This window comes from Pristis pectinata, chromosome 21 (assembly GCF_009764475.1).
Source record: "Pristis pectinata isolate sPriPec2 chromosome 21, sPriPec2.1.pri, whole genome shotgun sequence".
NCBI classification, from domain to species: Eukaryota; Metazoa; Chordata; class Chondrichthyes; order Rhinopristiformes; family Pristidae; genus Pristis; species Pristis pectinata.
Genome location: NC_067425.1, coordinates 11,712,945 through 11,728,097, shown reverse-complemented (window position 1 = coordinate 11,728,097; position 15,153 = coordinate 11,712,945). Strand labels below are relative to the sequence as shown.

The following is a 15,153-nucleotide window of genomic DNA, read 5'->3' as shown; positions in this document are numbered from 1 at the left end:
GTGCTGCAGTCTCTACAGGGTACATGTGGCAACTGTGAACAGGGAAAGCAACCCAGAATGAGTGCAAGCACTCAGGGACCAGTGGCACTGTGGCTTTACTGAAAGAATTACTCATTTGTGGAGAGAGGGCCACTCAGCTGATGACCATCAATATCTGTTTAATGATTGGTCACCACTCAGGAGTGAAACAAGGCAGGTTTGACAGTCAGCATATTTGAAACGTGTGTTGGCTGTAATGAGTGAGGAAAAATTTGATCATCTGTCTTTGGTGATGTGACAGATGAGTAGGTTCTACCTTTGTGAATTTTTATATTTCTTTCTCCATCAAGTGGGAAGCTATGTTTGCAACCAGATGATCCGAAAGCTCCTTCAGAGGCTCTCAGTACCAGGCTGGAAAAGCTACGGATGCAGAAGTTCCAGACATGGTCGTGGTGTAGGTGCCTTCTGTGGAATATGGATTCCATCGACGGCTCCAAGCACTTTGGGGAAGCCAGTGATACTGTGGAATGTGATGGACTTCAGGGTTGGATGAAGAATTGGGGATATGTCAAACTGATGAAGACTGACACCCTTCACAATATAGCATTTGAGACTTAATGAATGTAGATCTTTGTTGCACTGTGGGCAATTTTGCCCAAATTACATCTTTGCGAAAAAGTAATCATACAAAACTCCTCTGATATCATCTTGTAAGACAGCCCCTGCCTATAGACACTCTCTGGTGGATGTGGGTTCCTCCTTCCCATCCTACATTCATGATGATAGATTCTTCTTTATTGCTTCCTACATTGGGCCTTCAGTTTGTAAATACCATGTCTGGAAAGGGCATTTTTTTTCTCACAAACTTCTTTCAGCAAACCTAGTGCACATGGTAAAATAGAATGGGCAGAAAGACATATATCACAAATGTTTACCAGTTACTAAAGCGTGAAAAAAATCAAATAAGTCATTTCAAAATTAAAACAGCCATTTAAAGTCAGAAAGGTTGCTTTTAAGATAAATACAGGAAGATTTGAAGAAGTCTTTGTAAAGGTGAAAAGCCTTATGAAGAAATTTTAGGAAGGTTTTATAAATAAAAGGCTATTGCAGCTTTCTTAAAACTATTTTTAAATTAACAAGCTGTTCTGTACCTTTCTCACATCTGTCTGGATGACCTTCCTCCTGAAATTTCGTCCTCTGGTGTCGCTTTAGACACATCACTGAAGCAAAATTCTACAGATGCTGGAATTAAAATATAAAACGCCATGTGAGAATCCTGAAAAGCCTCCAACTTGTACTTCTCTACTTCTTAGTTATCAATTGGTTCATAAAGTTACTTTAATAACAAACTGTATCTCCACCAAGTCTTCTGGAATGACAGTGACTCAGAACATCGAGTCCACCCCAGGTTATGCATTATCTTTGAATGAAGAAAGATGGAAAAAAACAGATGATTTAACTTAGCCCAGCTGGGCGAGGATGAGTGATAGGTGTGTGACACCTTTGTAACTAGAGCATTGAAATCAGGGATGAATCACATAAACTTGCAGTTGGGTGAACTGCTGTTCCATAGACCTTGCAGCAAAGGGAAAAGTATAACAATGCAAATAAAGAGTCCTTTTGGTTTCCTGCCAATTAACCCTTTTACTATTAAGCCTTAAGTGATTTGACATTGATCCATTGTGGTGTCAAGATGATACTTTATTCAAGGAAAGCAAGAGCTAACTGACCCCTTACAGAATCTGGGCAATGGCAACCAGGTGATTACTTTATCTGTTGCACCTTCTGGAGAAACAGATAAAGAATCCCCCACTACCGCCAAGATCATAGGTCCCACAACTCTCCCAGTTTACACCTGCTCATCTTGGCACTCCCAAGCCCCTGACCACTTAGCTTCCACATCATTTTCCTCCCCAGAACCATCTCTTTATATGTTCATTATCCTACAAGATGTATGGAGCAGCAGTCTACCCAAACACAAATGCATTCAACTTACATTCAGGTTTTGTCGTCTTATTATAGAAGGATCATGTACTTGTCATCCCACCTAAGCCAAGAAGAATATAGCACAGTGACACTTAAATGATTTACTCCTCTCTATCTGAGTCATTATTCAGTCCCTTTCTATTTATAAATGTGAATAGCTAGGTTTAATGAAGACAAAGACATTATGTTGTTAGTATCTTAAAGATGGATGAATGGATTTGATCTGAAGGGCAAACAGGTTGTTATCTAACATAAAACCTCATTATTCCTCTTTTGCACTATTTATTTATTTTATTTGTAACTTAGAGTAATTTTTATGTCTTGCACTGTACTGCTGCCGCAAAACAACAAATTTCACGACATACGTCAGTGATAATAAACCTGATTCTGATAAAGCACAGAAAAGGTTGGAAACATTCAACAGATCAGGCAGCAGTTGTGGAAAGAGAAACAGAGTTAACCTTGCAGGTCGAAGACCTTTTGTTGGAACTGGGAAAGAGACAGAATGAGTTAGAATTAGGTTGCATAAAGAATAGGGAAGGGATGGATCAAAGAATGGGAATATCTCTGTTAGAGTGAGGTCAGGATTGACAGAAAGATAAGCAGTTGATAAACCATCCAGTTGATGGGCTAACACAGAGGTTAGAGAAAGATTCAACAAACTAAAGAATATGCAAAAGCTGTGAAATGGAATTCAAAGTTGTAGCAAATGCCCAGCAAATCAGTGAACAGAGAAAAATTACATTACTATTACAGATGGATGACCTGCAGCAGACCTGGCTTCTTCTGACACAAACAGTGAAAGTGAGTTAACAAAATTATTGAACTGAGTCTCAGTATTGAGGCTGGAAGATTGTAACATGCCTAGACAGAAGATAAGATACTGTTCCTCAAGTTTATGTTTGGCTTCATTAGAACCGAGGAGGAGTTTACCGACAGGATAGGTCAGAGCGGGAGTGAGATGGAGAATTAAAATGAGAGGCAAGTGGAAGCTCAGGGTCACCTTTGTGGACTGAACGCAGGAGATCCACAAGGCAGTCATCCATCCACCCTGTGTTTGGTTTCTTCAGTATAAAGGAGACCAAATCATGAGCATCAAATGCAATACTCTAGATTTGAGGAAATACAAGGGATTCACTGTTGTTACTTGGAAAAGCCCTTTGGGTCCCTGGATGGCAGGAAGGCAAGGAGGTGAGATATTGCACCTCCCATTGTTACATGGGAGAGTGCCGTGAGAAAGGGAATGTTTGGTGGACATGGAAGAGCGAACAAGGGAATCATGAAGGAAATGGTCCTTTCACAATGCTGAAAGGGGAGGGTAGGGAAGTTTGTGCCTGGTAATGAAATCTCAATGAAAATGGCAGAAAATGGGTGATCATTGAATGCAGTGGCTGATGGAGCGGAAAGTAAGGACCAAGGGAATTCTATCCTTGCTATGTCCTGGAGGAGAGTGGGTGAGGGCAGATGCACTCATGGATGAGATGCACTCAAGGGTTCTGTTAACTATGGCAGAGGGGAAGCCACAGTCAAGGAAGAAGGAAGGCATCTCAGAGGAACCTGTGTGGAAATGCACATCTTCAGAGCAAATATAACAGAGATGGAGGAATTGGGAAAATGGAATGGCATCCTTATAGAAGCCAGAGTGGGAAGTGGTATGTTCAAGGTAGGAATCTATCAGTTTGTAATAAATGTTTGTCATCACCTGAGACAAAAACAAAGAAATCCAGAAAGGAAAGAGTCATAAATAGACCATGTGAAGGTGAGAGCCAGGTGGAAATTGGCAACATGAGTCATTGAGTTATACAGCACGGAAACAGACCCTTCGACTCAACTCGTCCACGTTGACCAAGATGTCTATCCGAGCTAGTCCCATTTGCCTGCATTTGGCCCATATGCCTCTAAACCTCTCCTATCCATGAGTATTGAAATTTTCAAGTTCTGCCTCACTTCAAGAAGCATTACCAACACAGTCATCACTGTTACGAGAGATACAAGAAATCAAAGAGTTAGGAAAGGAGCCAGAAGAGAGCCAAAACAAAATAGTTCCACATATCCCACAAAAAGACTGGCATAGCTTGGGCTCATGCAAATTTCCATAGCTACACTTTTGATCTGGAGAAAGTTCGTGGAGTTGAAGGGGAAGTTGTTCAAAATGAGAATGGATTCAGCTAGATGAATGAGTGTGTTGGTGGAAGGAAATTAGTTGGACTATTGTTCAAGGAAGAAATAGAGGGCCCCCAGACCCTTCTGATAGAAGTGTAGAGGGTTTGTATATCTGTGGTGAAGATGAACTGGTTGGGGCCATGAAATTAGAAACTGTTGAAGTGGCAGAGAACTTCAGAATCAGAATCGAAGACATAAAATTACTATAAATTACAAAATAAATAAATAGTACATGAACCGTTCTGAAATCTAATGGCAGAGGGGAAGAAGCTGTTCCTAAATTGCTGAATGTAGGCTCCCGTACCTCCTCCCGTACATCTGTAGAAATTTGCAAGAGTGTTTGGTGACATACCAAATCTCCTCAAACTCCTAACGAAGCAGAGCCACTGGCGTGCCTTCTTCATGATTGCATCAATGTATTGGGCCCAGGATACATCCTCCGAGATGTTGATGCCCAGGAACTTGAAGCTGCTCACCTTTTCTACCACTTACCCCTCAATGAGGACTGGTGAGTGTTCTCCCAACTTGCCCTTCCTGAAGTCGACAATCAATTCCTTCATAATGTCATTATCCATTTAAGTGTCATTAATGTAATTGGGAATGGTCTAGATTGGGGAGAAAGGATGGTCAGGATAGAAAGAAATGTGTGGTGGGGCAAGACCAGGCTAAAACAATGGGTCCGCCTGTACAGTCCTGCTTGAGGATCTTGGACAGAAAGTAGAAGCAGCCTGTGTGGGACTGGGGCACTACAAGGTTGAAAGTAGTGAAGTGAAGACCTCTCAAGGATACGTGGTCCATGAGTGCGAGGGAGACTATGTCCCGATGTTTGATGGCAAGATCAGAGTCAGAGGGAGGTATGAGTCTGTATCTAAGAATTGAGGTTTGGCCTCTGCGCGACAGAATTCAGTTTATCAGACCACAACAGCACCTCCCTGTTGGCAGATTTGATGAATATTTGAGCAGATAACCAAAAGCTTGGTCAAGGTAGGTGTTAAGCAGTGTCTTAAAGGAGGAAAGAGAACTAAAATAATTGGTTAATGGAGAGAATGTGAATCCTTAGGTAGTTGGCAGCACAAGGCATGGCATAGGAAACAAATTCAAAGAAGCCTAGACGACAGTTACTGGTGGGACTGGAACTTAGGGTGGAGACTTGAAAACAAGGAAGAGAATATTAAAATCTAGGCATTACTTAGCAATGACAATTCTTTAAAAAAGTACATCTTTTGCTGTAAAGTCATTTGGAAGGTCAGTGTCACAGCTGCTGCCTCACAGTACCAGAGGACACGGGTTCAATTCTGACCTCGGATGCTGTCTGTGTGGAGTCTGCACGCACTTCTTGTGACCTTGTGGCTTTCTTCTGGGTGCTCAGGTTTCCTGGCACACCTCAAAGACATGCAAATTGGTAGATTAATTGGCCACTGCAAATTGCCCCTTGTGTGTAGGTGAGTGGTGGAACCTTGGAGGAATAAAATAAACGGGAATATCTCTGTTAGAGATAAGATCAGGGTTGGGGATAAGGATAAGCAGTTGATAAACCATCTGGTTGGTGGGTTAGAAAAAGAAACAACAAACTGAAAAAGATGCAAAAGCTGTGAAATGTTGCACCAGTGTAAATGGGTAGCTGGTGGTTGGCACTGACTCAATGGGCCGAACAGCCTGGTTCTGTCTCAGGTCCAAGGATTTGGAAAAGCACCATATGAAGGCAAGCCTTTATTTTAAACCACATGTTGCCTGGCCTACTGTGCAATTGCAACAAGCACTCTTGTTTTGCTCTGTGCCTCTCTGCCGCCCTCGCCACTGAAGCAGTCGGCGGCCAGTCTGGGGGAGGGGGGAAAAGGTGACCATTAAAGAAAAAGCGCAAGGGAGCCGCCAAGCGCGCCAAGCTCCGTGACGTCACGGCCTCGTCGCCACCCGGAAGCCCCAATATCGTCCCGCAAGCCCCGTTAACAAACCGCACCGAAGGGAGAGAAGATTAACGGCTTCAAAAATCCAATAGCGGCGATGAAAGCCGTCTGCCACAGCGAAGGTCACCAACGTGGCCCCGGGCGACGGGAAAACCGAAAGAAGAGAGCCGCACTCTTTTATTGGCACGGTAGAGCTCCGCGAGGCCGGCACTATTTTCCGGCGCTGCACTCCCCGGGAACGAGTTAAGGGGAGCGGCCGCCATTTTGTTGTGGTCTCGGAGCGGGGCGGACGGTGGTCGGAACCGACTCGTTGTGGCCAAAAGATTGATTAGCCGGCCCGTTCTATTTTACTTCGCGATTTAGGCGAAATCGTTTTACGATCTGCAGCCCGTTTGCGCCGCCGGAGTCGCGCAAACGCTTCCTGTCTGCATTTTTTTTACGCACCTATTTTAAGCCGCACCAACCGTCGGGCTGGAGGGGAACGGAATGCAGAACCACAGCGGCGTGATCCGTGGGCCGGCGGGCAACAACGACTGTCGAATATACGTGGGCAACCTGCCGCCGGACATCCGCACCAAGGACATTGAGGATGTCTTCTATAAGTACGGCAGCATCAGGGACATCGACCTGAAGAACCGCCGCGGCGGCCCGCCCTTCGCCTTCGTCGAGTTCGAGGACCCGAGGTAGGGCCGCGCGGCCGCTGGGACAGATGTGGCTCCCCCCGGGTCCTCCTGCGCGTCGCCCCCCCCCCCACCTCCCCCGGGTCCTCCTGCGCGTCGCCCCCCCAATCCCCCGGGTCCTCCTGCGCGTCGCCCCCCCAATCCCCCGGGTCCTCCTGCGCGTCGCCCGTACCTCCCCCCTCCCCCGGGTCCTCCTGCGCGTCGCCCGTACCTCCCCCCGGGTCTCTTTCCACCCCAACCCCCCCCCCCCCCCCCCCTCCCGCCGCCGCCGCCTTGGGTCCCAGCCATTGGCGTGACCTGCAGCACCGATTCGGCGGGCCGACCCCTGAGTGCGGTGTTTTATTTTCGCATGTGCTGGGGTTTGCATTCCACAACTTTGTTCTGGGATAGTGGGTCGTATTCAGTGCAGTTGCAACTGCTCGGGGACTGGCGCTATTTATTCCCTCCTGGGAATGGGGGTGGAAATTGTCACTTTTAACTTTTCAGGTTATAAAACCACGAGTAATTTGACCGTGGAGATTGCTTTCAAGCGACGATTTAATTCGTGGGGAAGTTGCATTCGTACAACTTTGTGGGGTGGAAAGGCGTGCGCCACCTTTGATAGCGGGCTGTATTTCTCTTTGCATCAAGGCTGAAATTGGGGTGGATAATAGTGAGTAATGGGTTTCAATTTTTAACTACGAAATAGCATTACATACAACCTCATGGTCTGGAAACTGCATTCTGCAGCGCCTCAACGCGGGGGGCGGTAAATTCGCGGCAAATTCAATGCCTTCGTATGGAACCGTACTCGGCGGAACGTAAAGACGTTCTGTAGGGGATAGAATCGCATTCGTTCAACGAGTTTAACTCCTGGAGGAATTGCTTTCGGTGCAACTTTGTATCTTTTTAAGTAGCGGAGGGTAGCAGAGGTGTACTTTAATGAGAGGGAGACCTATCTGATAAAATGAGAATTGTGCTGTCCGCTGAGTTGAGTTGCAGAGATTTGATCTGAATTTAGGAGGATTGACCTTGTATCTATTGTGGAAATGTATTGCACTCTGAAAGAAACCAATTCTTTACCATGCACCGTTCAGACCAAAGCTAAATTATCTTAAATCTTCAATTTAACCAATTGGTTGTATCTATTAAAGTCTGATCGCCATTTTGCTGCAGCGGGAAAGCGCGCCACGCAGGCCCTTTGTTTAGTGAGGTTTTTGCTGCAAATCTAAATGAGCAGCAGAGGACCGCCTGCTTTGGGGGACAAACGCAAGATCAAATCGAATTCAAAAGCACACGGACTTAATTTTATGGTTTGTTGTATTCTGATCATGAAGTACGGTGTTATTGATCCTTGTCCCGAGGCACGTTGTAGAGCACATGGCTATACAAAATGCGTGTTGATTTCAATTTCTCAGGAATTTCGAATGATAACGCTTTTGGCTTTTTTTTAAAAAGTGGTTCTGTTGCAATGTTTTTTGTCAATTTCCATGTGAATTTCAACGTTTCGCTGTATTTTCAGAGACGCCGAAGATGCTGTGTATGGTCGCGATGGTTATGATTACGATGGCTACCGTCTGCGCGTTGAATTTCCACGGAGTGGGAGAGGGACTGGAAGAGGGGGTGGTGGTGGTGGAGGTGGTGGTCAAACACCGAGGGGAAGATATGGACCCCCCTCCCGGCGCTCAGAATACAGAGTGGTGGTTTCAGGTGAGGTTGAGATTTCAATGGTATTTTCGTTGCTTTTTTTTGAACAGCAACTACTAGTTTTTAATTACAAAATGATCTTTTTCAGGGCTTCCTCCCAGCGGTAGTTGGCAAGATTTGAAAGATCACATGCGGGAAGCAGGTGATGTATGTTACGCTGATGTTTTTCGTGATGGGACTGGTGTCGTGGAGTTTGTTCGCAAAGAAGATATGAGCTATGCAGTACGAAAGCTGGATAACACAAAATTTCGATCACATGAGGTATGTTACCTAATTCTGAAAGGCTTAAAGATGATGACTAAGAGCCATAACTTAACTGTTCATTTGGAGCTTCAGGTAAGGCAAAATAATCACAAGGAATGGCTCAGGCAAATGGGTTTCTGTATATGGTTAATACAACAATCTTTGATTTACTTTTTGTAATGGCAAATATACTGTACTGATTTTTTTTATAATTAAACCTCATTTTTTTGTCTTTAACGAAAAGTTAGTGATTACAGCACTGTCGTTAACATACCATGAGTTGAAAAGAAAACTATTCTGGTGGAAAGTCACCATTGAGTGGCGTAAGGACGTAATTCTTTTCGGCGGAGAAGAAACTAACATAGTATTAGCCTTATTCAGTGGCTTTCCCGGATTACATTTGAAAGTAGTGAACATTTCTCTTCACGTATTCAATAGGGAGAAACAGCATATATCCGTGTGAAAGTTGATGGTCCAAGAAGTCCAAGCTATGGAAGATCTCGTTCACGTAGCCGCAGTCGAACCAGAAGCCGTAGCCGAAGTCGCAGCAGAAGCCGTAGTTACTCTCCCAGACGAAGCAGAGGATCTCCCCGCTACTCACCCCGTCATAGCAGATCGCGCTCTCGTAGCTAGATTGTAAATCCATTGCTGGAATTTCTTGTAGAACACCACCACTTTTTTCCTTAAATAGAATGGATTCTTTATTTTTAAATCCACGTTAACTTGTTTTATTCAAGTTTAGTACACAATTTAAATTGATACCACACAGAGGGTTGAGTCTCTTTTGTTAACATTCCCTCGTCATTGCTGAGGTCTGATAATTGTATAGATAGAATAGATTTGGAGTTTGGGAAGTTTTCAAAATGGTGTCAACATGACATGGATTAACAGTAAACTGTTGCAGTAATTTGTTAATGTTTATACTTCATTTGAATTGAATAAATCCTAATGTAAGAATTGTAGGAGGCTATGTAGGTAGGGCTATTGTGAAACATGTTTGTGAAAACCTTGTGTTGTACCTTATCTTACCTTTTCATGTATCTTCCTATAGACATATCTCAACTGAGGATGGATTAAGCATTCTTTGGATTAAAGGATTGTGGAGCTCATTTCAGTCATATTAGGAATGTCAAATCGTGTCTAATTGGAGGAGGAGGAGGAATCTGATCATTTATGGAGGCAATGGTATGACTCCAAGTGCTATTGTCACAATTAAACTTGGCAGTATTGAAGTTGTGCTTCTCTTTTGTACAAGAGGTTGTATGATCCATAAACTATGGTGTTACTGTGCCGCGTTACGAAGTTCTGTGCAGCATCAATACTGCTGAGCTTGCATGTTCTGTGTGACTAGTCTGGCATTGGTTTTCACCATTTTGAGCAGAAGTCCCATTAATTAAAACTTTACAAACTTCTAAAAGAATTAAAAGTAAAATGGCTGTCTTTCAGCAGTTTGGTTACCTGGATCAAAAATTCATCAATTTAGTTTGTAATGCAGTTAAGTGGTGAATTACATGTATAGTACACTCAATTACTAGATTTCACATGGTAATTAGAAATGAAGGTGTTGATGAAAGTAAATACTGCACCAGTAAATTTTGTTCTAACTCAAGTGCGTGTAGTAGATGCTACCAGGGCTTGAATTGAAATCCACTAGTCCAACATCATGTCCCTAGTTTCATTTACATTCTAAGTAAACCGAGCAGTATCTATAGACATACTTTAATGTAGCTAAGTAAACTAAGTGTAAGGCTTATATCATGTGCCCATTCGTGGGCTACGATGATGTTGGGTTAGTGAATACTTAACTACAATAGTAAGTTGTCATTTTTAATGGTATTGTGAAATAAAGTTTCTTGTTAAAATATGTAACAACTTTCACATTGACTGTAGGGGTGTGATGCAGTTTGTGCTGTTCATCTGTCAAAGCATCTGTATATATTGACTAGATGACAGCTATGACTGTCCCATCCCATATAAACCTTGTTGTTTGTTGTATCTAACGTTTGCCTCCTTTTTTGGTTTTGCTGGTTATTAAAGGTTTGGATTGGAGAGGGCTCATTGGATCCCAATCCTTGGAGCTGGATCTTTGGATTCAATTCATTGTGAGGATAGGATAGGGAGGATCATAACATGGATTCATGGAGCGGGATCATATTACCAGGAGCTGTAGGAGTGGATTCCTGCCCCAATCAAACCGTGTATTTGTGGATTTTTCTTTTGTTGTTTTCTGTTTTTGTTTTTCCCCTCATACCCACAATTGGCTATTCGAAAAGCCCTTCCATTTTATTTTTATCAGTTGGAGTTCAATGGATGCCCCGTGGGATTGGCAGTTTTTTTTTCTTTTGCCTTTTTTCGTAAACGGAATGAACCCAGGACCAGGAGAGGTACGCTGGAGCAATCTCCTTGGACGGATTCGGCATTCAGGATTTGGTAACAATTTAACAAGGGTGATATCTAACTTTTTTGTATCTTATTATGGGGTGTTTGTTAAAGATATGAATTGGCTATGCATTCTAAATTTAAGGGAATAGATAAAATTGATTTATTTTTGACCCAAAAGGATTGTCTCAAGCTTTAATGTTTAACATCCATTTTGATAATAAATTACTTTTTAATTGTATGTTTGGGTTGATTATTTTGTGGACAGATGTTTGGCTTCCATTTTGTGTAATTTGTCAGGAGCCTTAAGTAATCCCAAAACTGTTCACACCAAATGCTGTAAATAAAATGCATTTTATATATTCCCATTCATTTACAAGTTGTATAAGCACATTTATAATGCAAATTCATATTCTAAATTTTGGTTAATTGACAAGGGTGTAATGTATTGGTATTAAGTTTGTTGTGCTGGAACCTGCCGGTAGTTTCCCATTTAGCTCTTTAGTTGGGTACAGAATTGAAATGAAACAACTAACAGGAAATCAAGATAAGCCACAATAGTGTTGTAATTCCACCACTAAATTGTTAACTTTTCGGAGTAATCAAACGCTTTACAGCTCAAGTATATTAGAACTTGATAAAGCATTTTCCTACTTCGTCTTATCAAAAAAAACCGATCTGTTGCCAGACGGATGGTGATTTCTAAAACTAAAGATGGGGATGATCATTTTAGGATTAATTTGGGTTGATTTTCAGTTTTTATTTGCTCCAGAAAATTGTTACTTCTGTTAACAAAGGGATGGAAAAGTAGAATGGGATGTGTTGCCATTAGTTGTCCCTAAAGCACTTAATTCAAGTGCAGTAGAGACATCTTGTGGTTAGCATCATTTGTGTATATTGTATGCACTCTCCTTGAGACATTAGATAGCACGTACAAGATGAGTGTAATGACTAAACACAGTGAGCAAAGAATGTTGTGAATTTTAATAAAGGATCAACAAAGCCGTTGCTGTATTTTTTATTTTGCATTTTATTGCAGCAGAGTATTATCTATCCTTTGACCTGGATCTGCACACTACCTATGTTAAATTTTGCAAATGGCACCTCCCTCTATAGAAAGAACATTTTTATCTTTTGTGCTCTTCAACTTCAGTAATATTCATTGCTTTTGAAATAGGCGGTTACTGCCCCCAAAATTTTTTTTTTAACAAGACAGAGTTAAGCTACATGAACCACTTGCTCTGTTTATTGTTACCCTTTTTGTAATCCAGCATCCTCGAGTTCAGATGTATGCATGAAAGCTTGGTTGTTCTTTCATGGCTGTTCTGTTACTATAGTGGATGATACAGAATTAAGTCTTTATTTTACAGCTATTCTGGTGTGAGATTTCCATCAAGGATGAAATTTTCATTGGAGGGTAGTGAATCAAACTTGCATTTACCTGTGAAACAGTTTGTTACCAGTGGTTAAGTTCATTGCAGTGGGACACCTTAATCACCCATATTTTTATCTACATCAATTTTAGTTTCAGATATATCAAGAATTTTAATATTTGTTGCCTTTCTCTAGTGCCCAAAGAAAATTTGTGCACTGAATGAAGAATTCAGGTAGCAAATGGACAGTATCATTGAGATATTATCACTTGATGTAATGGAATAAATCCTGATGGATTTCTTGAGTCGGTTATGGCTACTTTAGCAAACTTCATGAACTAATTTTCTCCATCAAGTGATTCCCAACATATCCTATCCACTTGTGCCAAGCCCATTTGTGATCTGAAGCACTAGTTACTGGAATTGGTTAAAGTCGTTGCAATTGAAATTTAGGTTTTGACATACACTCTTGTCCTGGTTTGGAAGTTGGGGTGTTTTCCTGACCATCCTGTACATGTTCTTGATCGCTGTCTGAGGAACCCTGCTTAGTTTCTGCTATCCTGGAAGTATGTCTTGTTTCTGTCTTGGGAGGCAAAAGAAAAGGTCATTTGGAGATTGTGATTTGCTGGGTCCATTTTTGACACCATTTCCTTCACTTGCCTATTCCGAGTTAGATTTGGCCTTCTTGAACCGCAAGGTTTGTAGCGTTATTGTTTCCATTCTAAGTTATGGAATTGACCTACCAGAGAGAGAGTGCTCAAATCGTAACATCCATTTGGCCCATTCAATTTGAATTTCTATTCCATATGTGCAATCTGCTTAATCCCTTAACTCTGTATCCATGTCTATCCTAGTATCCACTAATAAACTCCCTAGTTAAATGGTTTCTGCATCTAATCTTATAAATAGTCTATATATTTAAAATAAGCTACTGTGCCCAACATCTTTTGACTTTGTATCACTGATCCTTATTTCAGACATTCAATCAGCAGAAATACTTGTATTGCTTCCAATTTGAAACATCCAAATCAAATCAGCCCCGACAGTGGTCCATTATAGTGTGCTTAAATAAAAATTAGACATGAAGGATTTCATTTAATTGAAGGGATTGATTGGACTGGAAATGATGAAAAAAATTTCAGGTCTCCAATGCAAGAACAACTTGTAGTTTGACTTGTGTCCAATGATTGTGCTTGGGGATGTACCAGCGTATGATGTGATGTCTTTAGTCTAAAAAGGAATTGTTGACTTGGGGATTACTTCCAAAAACTAGTTATTTCAGCTCTGGAACCAGCTGTTAGAATCCTAAATTTTTAACAATGGGTGAGCAGTTCCCTTTAAATTTGAACATTTTTTTGCCCTTAAAGGGAGGTAAAAGCTTTATTTTGTTATTTTATGGAACACAATCTAAGTTTTTTTTGGTGGGTACAAGTGGTTGGATTAGTTATCTAATAACTGGCAGTGATTATAAGGCAATAATCTCGGTGAATGGTTGAAACTAGATTACGTAAGATTGTTGCCTTTGAATTAATTACAGTTTAGTTATTTTAGTACAAATGTTTATTGTGGTTTTACTCTTTCGGGACTTTTTTTTGCAGGTGTCATGGATGGAGATGACCATGTGCTCCATTAGTTGATGCGTGATGACGTTAACACTGACGGATTAACAATTGTGACGCAATTACTGGGAATTTTGATAACAGCAGTTGGTTGCCAGGAAATGAACCACATCTAGAAGGATAACTAGTAGTGAGGTAGATTAATAATCTCGAGTTCAGGCTACATAGATAATGAACATTCGAAAATGTTGCCTGAACTATGAGATCAGTGTAGAATTAAATTTACATTTCTCCTTTAAAATTTGAGCTTTTGAATTGGAAAGTAGCTCTTTTGACAGTTACAGAAGTCCAGTTACATTGAGGTTACGTTACAGGTGTTAGGCTTCTGTGTTATGGTGTTGACAAATTTTTCTTGGAGAATTTAGTCTTTCAAAGCGTAATGCAGAAGACTTCATTCACTAGTACTTTTTCCTACCATTTTTGTAATTCATTGTACCCAAAAAATCAACATCTCCATAAGAGGTAATCCATTTTTAATCAGGTCCCCACTGGTTTAGAGTTCTTTTGGTGTTAAGCATTTCCTCAAAGAGTGTAACTTAGCTTCTGGCTTCAAGGAATTAAAAAAAACTATTTTCATTTCTAAATTGCAGAAGTTGAATTTCATGAAAGATGATTTGCAACTGTTGGAAGTTTTATGCATTATAAATAACTATGAAAGAAAATTCATAAAGAAGATGCCTGACTTCTAAGTATTTTGACCATTCAAAGCTGTCCTTTCTATCTTGGTATCCTGATTTTAAATGTTACAGTATAATGTTATATTCTGTTAAAGCAACATTCACAAGTAGCGACAATCAAATCACATGCACATTCCCTGCAGCGAAGGGTTATACTTCAATGTCCATTGTACCCCGCAAAGATTTTGAAAAATCTGCACTTCAGCACAAATGAGTTTCAAGGTGTCCAATATTGCTTCTGAAGCAAACATCTTTTGCTGGGTTTCTACAGGCACCAGCAAATACGATTTTTGCTTTCTTGTAAATCTACAGAGTGAGAAAATTTTTTTAAAAAACACTTTCATATTGACATGCCCTCCTGTAGTAACAAAATATAAAGGTAAGTGTTTTCAAAGAAATTTACAAGTCACAAGTCCCCTGAATATGTAATTTCTTGAGTTAAACTAATTTTGGGCAATGCTTTT

General features: G+C 41.2%; 1 protein-coding gene and 1 long non-coding RNA gene across 5 annotated transcripts; one reads left to right on the top strand and one right to left on the bottom strand.

Annotated features, from left to right (window-relative positions):
* Window positions 1-414: 414 nt before the first annotated feature.
* LOC127581471 (uncharacterized) lies at window positions 415-6,612 on the bottom strand. Its single transcript, XR_007957959.1, has 3 exons — window positions 6,477-6,612; window positions 1,131-1,221; window positions 415-859 (listed from the first exon to the last, which is right to left on the bottom strand). It is a non-coding gene; the product is annotated as an uncharacterized LOC127581471 (long non-coding RNA).
* Window positions 6,259-12,026, top strand: srsf1b (serine and arginine rich splicing factor 1b). 4 transcript variants are annotated; one of them, XR_007957958.1, is made up of 5 exons: window positions 6,259-6,715; window positions 8,214-8,401; window positions 8,487-8,659; window positions 9,693-9,826; window positions 10,679-12,026. XR_007957958.1 is itself a non-coding variant. In XM_052035928.1 (5 exons), the coding sequence occupies exons 1-4, from the start codon at window positions 6,519-6,521 to the stop codon at window positions 9,272-9,274; spliced, it is 753 nt and encodes a 250-aa protein (XP_051891888.1). In that variant the 5' UTR covers window positions 6,259-6,518; the 3' UTR covers window positions 9,275-9,277; window positions 9,693-12,026. The 4 variants fall into 4 exon arrangements, 3 of the variants coding, with proteins under 3 accessions (XP_051891888.1, XP_051891889.1, XP_051891887.1); XM_052035928.1 differs by adding an exon at window positions 9,080-9,277 and having other exon boundaries at window positions 9,693-12,026; XM_052035929.1 differs by having other exon boundaries at window positions 9,693-12,026.
* Window positions 12,027-15,153: the final 3,127 nt, after the last annotated feature.

Coding starts and splice junctions, on each gene's coding strand:
- srsf1b (XM_052035928.1), top strand. CDS start 6,519: ATGCAGAACCACAGCGGCGTGATCCGTGGGCCGGCGGGCAACAACGAC. Junction 6,716..8,213: donor GTCGAGTTCGAGGACCCGAG/GTAGGGCCGCGC, acceptor CTGTATTTTCAG/AGACGCCGAAGATGCTGTGT. Junction 8,402..8,486: donor ATACAGAGTGGTGGTTTCAG/GTGAGGTTGAGA, acceptor GATCTTTTTCAG/GGCTTCCTCCCAGCGGTAGT.